The sequence below is a fragment of the Sitophilus oryzae genome, unplaced genomic scaffold, assembly GCF_002938485.1.
Source record: "Sitophilus oryzae breed Bouriz unplaced genomic scaffold, Soryzae_2.0 scaffold_811_pilon_pilon, whole genome shotgun sequence".
Taxonomy (NCBI): Eukaryota; Metazoa; Arthropoda; class Insecta; order Coleoptera; family Curculionidae; genus Sitophilus; species Sitophilus oryzae.
In genome coordinates, this window is record NW_022147430.1 from 502112 (window position 1) to 519131 (window position 17020).

A 17020-nucleotide genomic window follows, 5' to 3' on the forward strand; every position below is an offset into this window, starting at 1 on the left:
ATCATTAGCATATTTGGAAAAAGCATTTTTTTATGAATATATTGATACCACACACTTGGTATTTCGAGTCAAATTGTCGTTATGAACCGCGTGTTACAATTACAATTAAACCATATGCGAAAATGTCAAAAGTTGACATATGATATGTCATTCTATTCAGAGTATCATTTTCTATCGAATAAAGTAGAAATATACCGAGGGTGCCGTTTAAAAATTAAAAGTTATAGTCATTTCCGGTGAAACAGGAAGTGACCAAAAACAATTGAATGCGTCACTCAATCCTAATTTATTTCATATACTAACATACTAATCTTGTTTTTTATTTGAAAATATAAAAAAATTATGGAGATGAGCCACTTTTGAGACGCACCCGGTATAATAAAGACAGTACCGAGTTAAATAAATGTAGTTTTTATTTTATCCACTTCCTATCACCTTCCTTGCTTTAATGGAACAGATTTATATTTTCTCTAATTTACATAATAAGACATCACTTAACCAGAACAAAATTACAACAATCATATTTTTTTTCTCTCCCTGTCGCCGATTCTATTATATATGTGGAATAGATCCTGTTTTGATTAATATTAGGGGTTGTAAATGTTTGACTAAAATTAATAATTTATTATTAATTTCAAAATTACCTAATTTCGATTATAAAATTTCTTCTATAACGTGTATTTTATTATTTTTATCCTTTTTGGACTCTAAATTTTTTTTCTAAAGTTTTATTTAAAAAAACCTGTCCTAAATCTTAATAAAATATAAAAAGTTACGATATATATACGATATATATACGATATATTTTTAATTTAATTATAGCTTCATTAAAATAAAAAAATTACCCGGCTATGATACGGAGAGTTCAGGTGTACTTGAGAAACGAAAGACAGTGTTGTGTTTCTCGGCAGAGTCGTCAGGGAACGACCGTTACGACAGAGACAACCTATCTATCGCTCGTGTCGCACTCGTTATAACCTAAAACAATAACAAAAACAATAACACAACAATAACAAGACAGTGTCTGACCGCATGTTCCAGCTATTTATGAATGAGATGCTCAGTCTATATTTTATTTTAAGTCTATGATTCCTACATTCTATGGAGTATCTTAAGCTTTCACCGCCAACGTGCGGTCTAAGGGACCCCGGTACCTATACAGGGTGCTACAAATTTGTGGTACGAGCATTTGTATCTCGGAAACCGTAATAGATACGAAGATGGTTATATTATGGTTAAGTTGCGCCGTGGGGTTCGCCAACACGCTATCAAAAAAGTTTCAAAAATTTGAAGGGTTGCTAAGTTTTTTTGACGAAATCGGATTTTCTTGAGAATAAACTTAAATATTTCCTGTCGTTGCTTTTGAGAAAATCAAAAAACTAATTGCATATTCTCATAGCCACTTTATCAGGGCTATCTGATTGTATTTTTATATTTTAAAATTAGCTGATAATTTGTGAGACCAACTTATTTTTTTTAAACATGGACCTGCATTTTTTAATAATAATAATAAATGCCTTTATTGTCAAAAAATTTTTCAATTTTTAGACAAAGGTAAACTAACAAACAAAGTAAAAAAACAAGGTACACAAACGAACAAACAAAAGATAATACAAAACATTATACAAATAATATTGTCAGTCTTATTGTTAAAATAAACATTTATAAATGTTTATAATGTCAAAGAACAAAAAATAAAAATAATATTCAAAAAATATTTAGCTAGTTTATAGTAAAATATCAATGACCTCGAAATAAATTCATTTCGATGTCATTAGTAAATATAGCAATAGCAAACATTAGACCAGTGTTTACAAGATCAAATTTGATTTTCAAAATATAATTCATTTACGGCGTAGAAAGCCTTGTCTAGTAAATAAGAGTTCAATGCTTTGCGAAATGAAAAAAATGATGTTATGGATTTGATTTCAAATAGCAGATGATTGTGCATTTTTTTCGAGTTGTATAATATTAAACTTTTAACTAACTCTGAGCGTGGGGTAGGTAGATAAAGATCTTGCTCCGCGTTCCTGAGTGGATAAGTGTGAGATGGCCTTTCTTGAGAAGCTGATACATGTTTACGTATTAGGCAAACGGATTCAAATATAAATAAGGAAGGAAGAGTCAATATTTTTAATTTTTTAAAAAAGTCCCGGCAATGAGTTCTGCTTTTTAGTCCCAGTGAATATCGAACAGCTCTCTTCTGGAGCAAAGTTTTGAATGAATTCAGTCTCCTGAGTACAACGATATGTCATACTTTATATATATTTTTTTTGTTTTGGATACTTTAACAACAACAAAACTGTTTAATTATTATTTAAAATAATTTCCTAGTAAAGTCCGACTCTGGATTTTTAAATTATTTACCCTGATTATATTCATCGCAACAATATTAATGAGCGTAAATTAACATTGATTAAGGAAAATGGAGCCAATTGAAAGATTTAAATAAATAATATCCGGATCAGCAATTTAAAAGATATTTTTAAGTTTTTTTTTACGAATTTGAAATCTCAGTGTACCATCTAATAATATGCATAATATTAATCGTAGTTATTTTAAATATATCAACGTCTACAAAAAACTTTCTAATGCTCTACATGTTCAAAAGGGTTACCAGGTTACCACCCTCCCTATTGCACATTTTTTTTAATCAATTTTATGTATAGCCCTTTCAATAGATCTTCTTTTTATACTTCCGAATACATTTTGTACTCTCTGTGGTAAATATTGAGGTGTATTGATTTCACTTTCACAAATGACGTCGATGCTCCCGACCCTTGGCAACAGGTCCAGGAACCTCACCAAGCCATTATACTGCTCCACGGAGAGTTCGTATGGATTTCCAATCCATCTTCCGGGGAAATTATTTGATTGTTTATATTATATTATTTTTTATTCTTTTATTGTACTTGATTTTCTGTATTCAATGTTTTATCTCACGTAATTGGTAAGTTTTAAAGCTCATCGATATTGTAACAATGAATAGATTAAATACAGAGCCGGACTTGAAATTAGTTTAAATAAATTTTGTTGAAATGCCTGAAACAACAAAAATGAAGTGTTGTATATTATTGTACCCAGGAGACCGAATTCTTTTAAAACATGAAATAAAAAATGCAGGTTCGTATTAAAAAAATTAAATTAGTATCTCACAAAGTATCAGCTGATTTTAAAATCTCAAAAAAAAACTATTAGATAGCCCTGATAAAGTGGATAATTAGTTTTTTGATTTTCTAAAGGTAACCACAGAAAAAAACAAAATTGATTTCCAAAAAAATCAGTTTTTTCGAAATAACTCTCCAATCCTTGAAATTTTTAAAACTTTTTTGATGGTATCTTGGTGAACATCCCAAGGCGGCAACTTTGCCCGAGTTTAACCATGAATGAAAACCATGAAATTTAACTTAATTTGTAGCACTGTATCGTTTTTTATAAAACATTACCACTGCGAACGGCAGCTTTTCATCGGAGAGCAGTCGTGGATAAGGTATTTCACTAGAGAGAAAACTAATCAATAACAATAAACAAAAAATATAGATATTGGGCGCCAGGCATGTACAAAGAAAGAAAACACAGTTATATATTACTTAAAACTAATGAATATATTTATTTAAGATGGACTGTGATGGTAAATAGCATTGTACAATTTTAATAATTATTATAGTGGTTATATGTCAACGAAAGTGGTGTTAAGAGTTGTACTAAATATCTATGAAAGTAATACCATTACAAGACGTAATGTAATGAAACCTAAGATCTAAATCATATTTTAAATATTAGATCGACATGAATGTTCTTAACAATCTAACCACTAAACATAGTCTGTACGATATTACTTAAGATGTACATAATTGTTTAAGACTGAAAATGTTTTAGATGTTAAATGTAAAACTAGAACTTAAATCTACACTTAGCTGTTCTTTATGAAACCTTGCTTCAAACAGTAGCAGCGTGAGGTGGTCTCACATCTCTGTACTCGGCCATCCAATACAACAAAAGGGGGCCAGAATGAGGACACCATGAATTGATACAGTCGTAACTACTGACTAGACTGAGAAATGGGAACGAAGCAGCATGGGGCTTACGCTACATCCATACTGTGGCAATATGGGGACACTACCCGTACCTTGGAACACTACTAGGACCTTGGATAATGCCCGAACCTTGGATACTGTCCATAAGATAACGGTACAGGGGAACAATACCCGTACCTTGGAACACTACTAGGACCTTGGATAATGCCTGTACCTTGGACACAGTCCGTCCATAAGACCCTAAAAATACGAAACTCCTGTTTAAAACCAAACAAGGTCTAATAAACAAAATAAACCTACCTCGAAACACTTCCGAGGGCTCAATAATAAACAAAAGAACTGTCCTTTCTTCGATTTATCATTCTGGAGGACAACAGCAAAAGTACACCAACGTGTCAGCAAAATACAAATACGAGTTAAGGTGGGTCAATCCAAAACTCTACCCTAAAAATATTCAATAATAATATCTAATCTATAAAAGATAATAACTCATCTTTACCTGTAGCTTCGAAATGGCAGCTGATTCAGATTTTGCAGCAAGATTTAAATTGCCATTTCTAAAAGCAGGATTTGCAACCGTGGCCAAAAACAAAGTGAGGTTAAAACGCAGAGAGGCGCCTTGACATCTAACAAGGATCTTGACAGCGCGCGCCTCCACAGAACAGTGAAACGATAGCAGGGTTGGCGACTAGGGAACGTAAAAATTACGCCAAGCGTGCCAAATAAATTATCAGGCCTGAACGATACGGAATCCGATGACGATACGCCAGACATCATATATATCATATATATAAAAAAGACATGTAACGAACTAAAAACGTTACAGCACCCTGTATATTATCTTACAATGTGACATCGCCGGACAAATGCAAGGAGGAGAAATGTTGATACCTCTCAAATAGGGATTTCAAATTTACGGAGTTTTTAATTTACCGGCTTTTCCTTCGTCGTAAATAGTCGAAAAAAAATATACAGGGTGTTTCAAAAAACATCTAACGTGAATAGATTCCTCGCGTAAAACTAAGATTTATATTCATATCAACATGGGTCCGATTCTGCTTTATTGCGTAGCTACAGGGGGTTCAAGTCTTCCCCTTTTTTCGATTTATTATAATTCTCTTCCAAGCTTTTAGCGACTCGGATGAAACTTTAATTGACTGTTTGCGTTGATTAATAATAATTGCTGAATTTTGTATGTGCATCAGACAGTGTGGTAAAAGTAACACATTATAATTTTTTTTTTCACGAATGCCTATTTATAACAACAGATACAGTACGTCTATCCGTTCTGTAGCTACGAGGCATCCGTAAGGGGGGAAACGTAAAAAATTAGACGAAGCGTTCCATCAATAAAAATTCGACAAATTTGCAAGTAAGCTAGTGATGACGCTTTGGAACAGGATCTGTTATTTTCGAAACAGGTTTGTTTTGGAACTGGCTTGGAACAGGTTTATGTGCTATTCTATACCAGTTCCAGTTACAGCTGTTTCAAAACACTGCAACTTAAATTAAATACTTAAAGAAATAAATTCTTGGAATTGTTTAAATTATGTTATCTACTATATTTGTGATACTAGATTCTTAATAGTGTATTTTTCAAAATTAGATAATTATATATTATATTGCATTTGGCAACATCGCCAGTACGTTTTTTTTGATGGAAAGAAATTCTCTTCGCCTGTTCTGTTTACATTAAACAAAACTCTGCGCAAAAAATGTATACATACCGACCGCTTGTTTTTATTATCTAGGAATGTAAATTGTTTTTATTTTATATATGTATTTTACTATTTTACATATATAAAATAGTAAATATTAGATATTCTATTCTTTCTGTATTTTTAAATATTTATTTCCTATTTAAAATTTATAATAAAAATTTAGTTGAATTTTAATTAAATATATAAAATATCGGCAACGCTGCGAAAACCGTCACCCTTGTTTTTTTACGTCTATGCAGTGTATTAGTGCACTCGCACTCAATCTCGATAATATAACGCCAAGCGACCGCGTCGCTAAAGCGACATACTACCTCGTTTCTCAACTGAAACTAGTTCTTTTTACTTAACTGTTCGAAGTTCCAAACTGTTCCAAGTCCCAAACAGTTCCAAGTCCCTAACTGTTCCAAGCGCTAAACTGTTCCAAGCCGTAAACTGTATCCAACCTGAACAGTGGGACTTGGAACAGTTTGAGACTTGGAACAGTTTGCGACCTGGAACAGTTTAGGGCTTGGAACAGTTTAGCGCTTGGAACAATTAGTGACTTGGAACTGTTTGAGACTTGGAACAGTTTGCGACCTGGGACAGTTTAGGGCTTGGAACAGTTAGGAACTTGGAACTGTTTGAAACAGTTAAGTAAAAAGAACTGGCTTGAGTTGATAATCGAGGTCGTCTATCAGTTTCGCTCAATGTTTCGCTAGTCTAGCCAAGTCTAGCGGACGCCACTGTTCAGGTGTTATCTGTTATCGGGATACAGGGGCGTAAAAAACAAGTGTGGCTGTTGCCGTTATTTAAAATATTTCATTAAAATTCAACTAAATTCTTATTATAAATTTTAAATTTATAATATTTTTTTTTTAAATATTTTATTTTTTTAATGTAAACAGAAACAGAATAGGTAAGGAACATTTTTTATTATAAAAAAATGCTGGCGATGTTGCCAAATGCAATATAATTATCGCATTATAGTTTTTTTTTTTTAAATACTGTGTAAGAACAGTCGGTTATTGTTTTGTATTATAAATATAGTAGATATTAAAAAAAAAATTAAACTCTTCCAAGAATTTACTTTTTAAGTATATAACAAAATTATAAATCTTAATTTATTCATTAGTGCTTATACAGGGTGGGTCTTAAATAAGTGCACATATTTGTAGGGGTTGTATATTTCGATTCTCATGAGTTTTTTTCGGGAAAACATGTTCTTGAAAAGTTTATATTTTTCGAAAATTTCATAGTTTTTTTTTAATTTTTAGTTAAAAAATATTATATCTTGGTAATATAGCAACATAGATAGTAGATTAAATTTAGAGAAAACAGAAAAATCCCCAGTAGTTCTCATTATTTAAGCAAAAAATATTCTTTTATATAAATTTAAAAAGAAAAATAGCAACCGAATCAGAATGACGCAAGTACGGTATTAATTTTCGTTTTGGAACAGTTTAGAACTGGAACCGGTTTCTTGGAACAGGTATCTTTTGCAACTGGAACAGCTTGTACCTGTTATTAAAAAATCGCTGTTCCGGCCATGACTAAAGTAAGCAATGAAATGAGTGGGCAGAGCGATTTGCGGAGAAATATTCGTCAAGTGGACGTATAAAATATATTGTTGTTTATTTAAATGTTTTTGTATCCGCATTTCTCTCATAGACACAGATCCAGTAGACGTAAACTACGAGTATGTCATCGCAAATCGCTCCGCCCACTCATTTTATTGACTGCTTACAAATTTGTCGAATTTTTATTGATGGGACGCGTCGTCTAATTTTTTATATTGATTTCTGAATCAAACCACACTTATTTAGAATAATTTATTAACTAAAACTCTTAAGTATGTAATTTACTAATTTTTGGGCGGAAATAATGGTGGTTTATTTTAATGGTATACTCTTTTACAAAGATTTAAATAGTTTTATTTTTGTAAACAAATGGGCTTGGAATATTCTCTTTTTTAGCACCTGTACATTTTGTACATTTGTTATTTTAAAAAAATCTAAAAAATATCAATATTCCATGGGTATACTATTAAATGAGGTCTAAATTATAAGAAACTGCATTTTCTACGAAAACTTCAAGATATAGGTAAAAATTAAAAATGATATAATAAAATTTGATAGACAATTAAATTGTGCATTAGATTCTCATAAAATATACAGGGTGTTCCACTTAAATTAAACAAGTTATTGCCGTTTAAGGCTAGTAATTATTTAATACAAATTTTTAGACACTCTGTAAGGGTAGTATTTTTACTATTGTAATACAATACATACATAAATAAATTGTAATACAATACATACATATATAATACACCCTTCGAGAAATGACGCCTTAAAATTTTTACTGCAATTCCACAAAATTGAAAATATTTCAAAAACGGTAATGGTTAAGTCTGATAAACCCTCGGATAAACCATAATCAATCTTATCGGATCAATCTCGGATAAACCTTAATCAATATCTTATAATTAGTTATCTTATTTCAATCGTACAATATTTTTTTATTTATTTGGAACACTCTGTATCTTGTAGAAATATTTTTAAATTGTAGCTCTAATAGTCTTTCAACGAACCTAAAACTTACAATTTTGCTGCAATGCAATGCTGTGTCGTATGTGGTCAATAACCCTGTATACACTTTAAGATTCAAGAGCTCAATCCCTTTGAAAATATTTTTAATATGAGGCATTTAATTAAAACAAATTTTCTTAAGGTATATTAAATATATTGCAAACATTTTCGGTATGGTTTAAACAAATATATAAAAGCAGATAAGATAACATTTACAGTTTGATCAATAAACTTTACTATGTGATAATGAAATCTGATTTTGTAAAGCTAATACATATACGCTGTATTTAAGGTTTTCATCAAAAAAATAAAAGAAAAGCAAATGCATTTTTGACGTAAAGTTGATAGACATTTAATATCAATAATGAAGAAAAACATAGATTATGAATTATTGTGAATAAAAAAAATTGTCACTTATAACCTACGAATTGAACGATGCTTTGTCATATGGTGTTGTTCGCAAAACTTCATTCCAGAATTGAACATTTCTTGAAAAGGGATTTTTCTTCATTTGGCTATTTTCTGATATATCCAGATAGACGAGTTCCTCAGGGTTAGTAACTGGATCCCATTTAATGTCATCTGTTGATGGTATACCGTTTTTGGCAAAATTTGACCACATCTTTACGAACTTTTTGGAGGCTTGTATGCATTCATCGGTTAACTGTATAATTTGAGTATCAAAAAGAAGGGTTAATTCTGCTCCATGGTGTGCTCCAGTTGAAGAATCTATAAACAATTTAACAGTATTATTTGGTTAATAATATGCAAATATAGAGAAATAAATAAAATTCGACTTGCAGGCAGTGATGCCAACTCGTGGAAAATATCAAGATCCAGAGTAACTTTTTTTGGAGACACCCTGTTGAAATCTATATATTTTTATAAAATTCTTTTAATTAATTTACTTAGAATAACTTCGTTTAATTAGAATTTGTTTATATTTGATATAAATTAAACTTTCATATCAAACACATTTTACTAAAAAAATCATTCTTGCCAACCATAGACATATTCGCCATCGTGCTGACTAACTGGAATTTAAATTTCGCGCTGGGTATTCAGGTGGTAGCTCTGCCGTAAAAAATGTCATGTTGCCGCATTTATTTACATATTTTTTCCTAACATTGTCATTCGTTTTGAGACATTAGTTTTGTATTAGGAGGTTTTAGTTTTTTAGTCTCCATTTCAATATGCACTATAATATCAGAGCTAACATCTCGCAGTCGAGCGAGCCTACCAAAAACACGTCCAGACTTGGCTGCGAGCTTTCTTTGATCTCGGCCGTCGAAAAACCGACAGGGAACGGATAGCTACGAGGCTCCGTGGGTTGTCTCGCGAGACGGTTGCGAGACTCTTACGAGACCCGTCCACACTTAGCGAATTTCGAATGTCTCGCGTTCGTCTCGCACTCGACTCCTCAGGTCTGGACGCACCATTAGGACTCTTTATTTGTTTATCCAAACGTTGCCGACAATAGCGCCTTCAAAGGCAGTACCGTAGTTTGGGGAGAAATTGATAACCGGGGGCGAAATTGATAATTACATGGTTTAGTCACATTTTTAAATTTAGCGACAAATTTATGCAACTAGAAGCAGTGGTGTGCATCAGTCTTGTTTAGTAAAGCTTTGATAACAAGACGTATGCAGTCGGGTGTGCCATTTTTTATCTATTTTTTGCAATAAACGCGGTTAAAATTTTAATTTTAGTTAATTAATTTTTAATTTAAATTTTAATTTTAGTTAATTAATTTTAACCGCGTTTTTTGCAAAAAATAGATAAAAAATGGCACACCCGACTGCATACGTCTTGTCATCAAAGCTTTACTAAACAAGACTGATGCACACCACTGCTTCTAGTTGCATAAATTTGGCGCAAAAGTTAAAAATGTGACTAAACCATGTAATTATCAATTTCGCCCCAAACTACGGTACTAAGATTAAGAGTAGTAGTGGGAACTATCGAATGAATACTATCGAAACATTCGATAGTTGCAATTCATTCGAATAATTCGATAGTTAGTAAGAAAACATTCGTTGAAAACTATTCGAATAAAAATTATCGAATAGATCCGTCATCTGCCTTGAAATATTGTATCCTAGTAATTCGGCAGCAAAAGCCATTCATTTATAAAATTCATTCATTTATGAAATTCATTTATTCGTCAGGATCGATTATAATAAAATATTAACTGAATTTTAGCTGTCGCCCGGCGACGTAGGTTTCTTTCCGAGAAACCCGACAGCCGTCGGTGGCAATGCTATGAAAGAAGCCGGCATCTTTGATTTTTTGCGGAGTCAGATATAGATAAGGACACATTATTTTTTTTTATTGAGGTGCTAGTATTTACACAGAAAATACATTATGAAGGGCGCTGTTGCCATATTTTGGTATTAGTTGATATTAGCAAAGAATATTATTGTTTGGCTTTTGTTAGTTAGGGATAGTATGTCTATATATTCTGCATTTTTTTTTATTAATATTCTGTTGTTACACTGCAATAATACTTGTTATTTTGGATGTAGGAAAATGATTTTTAATGTTTTTAAGCAAAGACTGGTTTAATAAATAATAATAACAGTAATAATTTGTTATACCTATTAACAACAAAATTTAAAATCATTTAATATAAATATTTTTTTTAAGTAGTAGCAAAATATAAACAACCAATTAGATGTCAAAATTATTTATATTAAATCCTATTTAAAAATAATATAGTCTCTAAATTTTTTGTGTGTGGCAACGTTGGTTTATTAAATAATAATAATTACAGAACTAATTTGTTATATTAACAACAAATTTTAAAATCATGAAATATAAACATTTATTAATTTTCTAAGCATGCAGTGTAATGGAAGGAAAATATAAATAAAAAATTAGAAATCAAAATTATTTATATTAGGTGCTTTATATTGCTATTTAAAAATTATATTTACTTTTACTGGCATTTACTTTAAAAAATAAATGAAATATTTCTTCGCAAAAAACTACATGTAAGAGAATTAGCATAAACAAAATACAAACATCGTTAACTTTTTTTTTTAAATTGGCGGCACGTGTAAAACTTTCATTTTAATTTTCTCACCCCATAGTTTGAGTTCGATAACCCCATTTAGTTAACCACATTACTTAAATATGATTATTAAGTTCAACTAATTCATATTATTAAAACATTTAAAATACAAATATGTATTTTTAAAATTAATTGTAAGTTCATCTCATCTCTCTTAAAAATTGCTACTTCTCAAAATTTCCCATTAAAAAATAGACCATATACCATATAAAATTAAATAATTGAAAAATCGGACTAAGGAAAACCACACAAATTTTCGGAAAAATTTTGACCACCTGCACATGCACGCAATCGTCAATAAATAAAATTAAAAAATAACTACTATTTTAGTATTTTAACTACCTATTTTAATAAACGCAAAAATAGCACAGTATTTATACGGCGAAGTTATAAAAATTTGGAAAAACTAATAAGGCACTGAATCATACAAAAATCAAACGAATACTAAATTTCATTTATCAAAAGCATTCGATAGTCGTGGCTCAACGATAACCATTTAGTCGCACGGCGAGGTTGTTACATATGCTTTAGTATACAAATGAATGAATGATTTTATTCGAATAAAACCATTCGATAGTTGAAATCATTCATTCATTAACCATTCGATAGTCTAATTCATTCGATAGTTCCCATCGCTAATTAAGAGCTCTAAACCAGTCCAAGTGACTTTGGAATGACTCAGTTAACAGTGACAATCAAAAAGTAAAGAGGCAACTAAGCAATGATATTTTTGAATGTCCGGAGTGCGGTAGACAGATAACATCACGTATCGGGCTTTTCAGTCACAGAAAAGCTCATGAAAGAAAACGCCTTGCGTGACCATCTTCTGATGCTTGTCAAATACTCGTCAGCGAGTAATGGCAGTATGTATGTATATATTCATGTATGTATGGATCGGTACTGTGATACAGATATTCTATTCACAATATACAGGGTGGTCCGAACTGTGTTCCGGAAACTTCGGCAGCATATTCTGCAGATAAAAATAAGTAAAAAAGTTCGTATAAATGTATATTCTAAAATGCTTACTTTCAGAAATACAGGGTGTAGAAGTTTCATTTTTATTTCGATTATTTCTAAATAATTTCTGAAGTAACGTCAATATTGGGATGAAAATTGGTGTCTGGGAGTTTTTTAACATGAGAAATTTGATTTTGGTGTCAATATAACTTCTACTAGTAGAGGGCGCCACCTACATGTGTTTTAATTGTTTTGAAGTGTAATAACTTTTTGTTCGTACCTGTATAACACTACCTAGCGAACAAATATACATCTCTGTGACTTTTTACAGAGACGTAAAAAATATCTCTTTGTAAAAATCGCTACGAGCAACCGTTCTTAAGATATTTAGAATGGAAATAGACAATACATGTCATTATTGACGAAAAATAAACACGTTGAGTAGATAGTTATTTCACTGAAATAATAAATTTGGGAAGTTTTAATTTTATTAAATTAATCATAAATTTTTCTGCAAAAAATAATGATAAAACAGTTTCTGTTGAATTTTTGGCACAAAAACTTTTCAAATTTATGATTTCACTCTAATAACTATTTAGTCAGCATGTTTAATTTATGTCAATGATGACAGGTCTTAATAATTTCGATTCCAAATATCTCAAAAACCATTACTCATAGCGATTTTTACCAAGAGATCTTTCACGTAAAAACTTCGTAAATGTATATATTTTACTCAGTTGTTTTATACAGGTAATGGACAAAAAGTTATTACTTCTCAAATCAGTTAAAAATATGTAGGTGGCGCCCCTACTAGTAGGAGTCATATTGATATCAAAATCAAATTTCTATGTCAAAAACTCCCAGACACCAATTTTAAGGCCCTTTTCAACAGCCTCCGGTAAATTTACAAGAACTACCCACACAAACATTATCTCTTTAGAAATAACCTTCAAATTAATCAAGGTCAATACTTCTTCGGCTCACGGATCGATGCTGATGGAAAACATGCCATCGAGCAAAAATTGATCCAGTATCCCGCTAGCTATACTACTAGCGATTTTTACCAAGAGACCTTCTTCACGTAAAAAACGTCGTAAATGTATATTTTTTTTACTCAGTAGTTTTATACAGGTACGGACAAAAAGTTATTACTTCTCAAACCAGTTAAAAATATGTAGGTGGCGCCCTCTACTAGTAGGAGTCATATTGATATCAAAATCAAATTTCTCATGTCAAAAAACTCCCAGACACCAATTTTCATCCAAATATTAACGTTACTTCAGAAATTATTGAGAAAAAATTGAAATAAAAATGAAACTTCTACACCCTGTATCTCCAAAACTAAGCATTTTAGGACATACATATATACGAACTTTTTTACTTATCTTTATCTGCAGAATATGCTGCCGAAGTTTCCGGAATACAGTTCGGACCACCCTGTATATGACCAACTTACCTGGTACTTTAAATAGTTTTCTAAATTTCATGGTACTCTCAGGCATCAATGACAGTACGTAATTATATACAGGTTTCAAAGAATGTTGCACGCTAAGTTTCAAGGATTCTGTTTTGCCTATTATAAACATCGTATCTCCTAAGTACTAAAAACATTTTGGTTTAGATATATTTCTTAATAAACAAGAACAAATGAACTATACTTCATATATTGCATCCGATGTTAAGCCATTTTTAAAGTAATGTTCCATGATTTTATTTTTTATGTTCTCGTATTCTTGGCTATTTTTCTTGAGAGATAGTTGCCATGATATCCCATAATCTGGTATTTCATTAGGATCTATCTTAGTAGTATTTTTTAAGAATTCATATATTAATCCCTCATTAGCAGCCACACCTAAAATAAGTACTAAGTTACTTTAAATTTTCAACATTTGGGGACGGTTAGTTTTAGAAAAGAAAGCGTGCCTTTGCTTTTCCACGTCAACAAACTTCTAAATAAGTTTTTATTGTTCTATTAACTTTTAAAAGCTCCAGTACACAGAAGGATATTAGATCTTTATCTAATAACTCACCGACACTAAACTAAGTCACCAGTAGATATAATTATTTCAAAGTTTACGGATAGAATTCGGTAAACTTTGGTTATTTGTGTGCTTGCAGATTTGGGAAGTCCAGCCTAGGTAGCTCGTCTAATGATGGGCTATAGGCCCTGAAATCCGTAACAACCCAAGTAGCAAAAAGAAATTCTAAGAGGATTGAATTATTTTATAACAGTCGAATAGCGTTTTCTTAAGGACTGATTGACTTTCTGTTTTTTAATAAAAGTTGTCATATTAAACTATTTTCTAGTGGTTTTTACAACGTATCCTATAAAGCATTAAACGATAATTTCTTTTAGTATGATATAACACTTAATAAGACAATGCTATATGATAACAAACATATTATTTTATTAGACTCTTATACCCACCATGAAAGAGTTCTATAATATTCATATAACTAGTAGTCACAAGATCATATAATAGTTACTTAAACTTGTCTTATTAAAGTTGTATTACGTTGTATGATAGAATGTTTTATTGCGTTAAACTACGGTGCTGTGTACAACACCAGTTATATATAGCCTTATATGATAAAATTGTGAGTAACAAAATAAATTCGCTGTAATATCTGCATTATACAACTGGCAATGTATAATATAACCTCATTTTAAATTAAATTGTATACCTAGTTATTTATTTTCTTATTGTTGTTGTTGCAAAAGTAATATCTACGACGAGTATAATCAATCACAGCTATTATGAATTCTGGACAAAGTTGGAAAGAAGTTATCAAGCGCAGTGGTAGTTATAAAGAGCATGTAAGAAAAAACTCCTCGAAATTACGGCAAATAATCCCGAGAATTCCCTGGATTCTCAAAAGCCAAAATCTCTCGGGTTGTCTGGCTTCTTCAAATCATTGTTGCCACGTTCATGTAAAAGTTTTACTGTAGTAATGTTTGTATTGTTTTATTGTTGTTTTTCCAAGTCCTTAGGTTGCCGCTCACTCGTCGGGCTCACATGAAATGCATTGCGTGCATGAATCCATGAAAATCTGATCATGTTGGTTAGTTTAAATACTAATCAAATGAGATTTGGCAACATCTATTTGTCACAAATCTCAATATGTCCAAAATAGTTCTATAGTGCCTCGAAATTCTGCGTAATGATAGATATTTATCCTATAGCGTTTTATTTTACAACAAAGACTTATTTAAAGGATTCATTTATGATAAAACGGTTGCATTATAATTCACCATGTTTAAGGCAGAATTTTTTTATATCCTATGGCCGCCATTATATGAAGCAAAATTAAAAACATCAAAATAAATAGTAAAATGTTATTTTTGAGAACTATTTTGTGAAAAGATTCCTACATACAGTAATAAAGTGTTTAATTAAATTAAAAATAAGGATTTATGAAAATTTTATTTTATTTTATTGTTTAAATTTACATGTGAACCTTAATCGAAATTAATGCGCTTCAATTTTTTGCCAAATACATACCTATAATCTACCAGTAAAATTTTCGGCGCAACAAAAATTGTCCCTACTTTTCAAACCCTAATATAAAAATTAATGAATTTTTATATTACATATTTTTATACCTTCTGGCTTTACCCGCCATTTTCATTGTCGAGTAAAGTCTCCATTTTAACAATCCACATCCTCTAGATTCATTTTACGACACGCTTAAAATATAATTTGCTACTAATATTCTTCGGTAAAAAATAAAATACTCTTGTCCTCGCTAAATGATCAAATGTTTTTATTGTTCTGTTTCTTAGATGTGACCACGTAATACACAATAAAACTAGTTTTATAATAGTCATATAACGCTGTGTAAAATAGTTGCATAAGAGTTGTATACCCTTTTTATAGAACTTCTATATTACTAAACGGTTGTATAAAAATGGGCCTTTTTTGGTTGTAAAGCTATCATATTACGGCCATATAGCACGTTATATGAATTGAGGTATCCTATAAAAATTATCACATAGCTGTTTATACAGCCTGTATAAAATAAAATTTGCTACTTGGGAAGGGGGTGGTTGGCTCGGTGGTTGGTTTCCCCATAACGGCAAACGAACATAACTTTTTGTTATTTTCAGTTTTGCATTAATTTTGAAAGCTGAAGATTTTACAAAATAGCAGTTATATGGCAAGATATATTTTTATTTTAAATATTACATATTGATACTGCAAGGACCTTTCACTTTTTACTAATATATTACAGGTATGTCGCTGGCGTATCGAATAACTCGGCATTTTGCAAAAAGACTAGGCATATTATAAAACGCCGGCGTTTTTAACAAGAGAAGGATATTTTACAAAGAGCCTATCTGTTTTCAGTCGTTTTGCAAAATGCCTATTGAAGACTAGTCAGATGGCACAAAACATTTTACTCGGGATTTTTATAAAACTAACCTAAATTTATCCAGTGACATTTCTTGAACTTCTCTTTCAAAATTTGGAAATAATGGCACAAAAAGTGATACTTCTGTTTTGTAAAATAGAGTATGGTTGAGGATGATTATTATAAAGATCTAAATTCATTTTATTCTAAAAAAAAGTAAAGTTCCACAAAGAAGCAGTCCTGTACACAGAATCGAATTACAGGGTATGATAATTAAATGAGATATTAATATTAAGGTTTAATATATTATGT

The 17020-nt window shown here is 31.0% G+C and overlaps 1 protein-coding gene across 2 annotated transcripts in view; it reads right to left on the minus strand.

Annotated features, from left to right (window-relative positions):
- Positions 1-8454: 8454 nt before the first annotated feature.
- The window catches only part of LOC115889161 (cocaine esterase-like), a 56424-nt gene continuing 47858 nt past the window's right edge, over positions 8455-17020 (minus strand). Inside the window, exons 8-10 of one of the 2 annotated variants that reach the window (XM_030909103.1) lie at positions 14014-14207; positions 13812-13956; positions 8455-9051 (exon numbers count right to left, since the gene is read on the minus strand). In XM_030909103.1, the coding sequence (XP_030764963.1) occupies positions 8744-9051; positions 13812-13956; positions 14014-14207 (647 nt within the window). In that variant the 3' untranslated portion in view covers positions 8455-8743. The remainder of the gene's footprint in view (positions 9052-13811; positions 13957-14013; positions 14208-17020) is intronic. The other variant, XM_030909104.1, reaches the window with a different exon arrangement.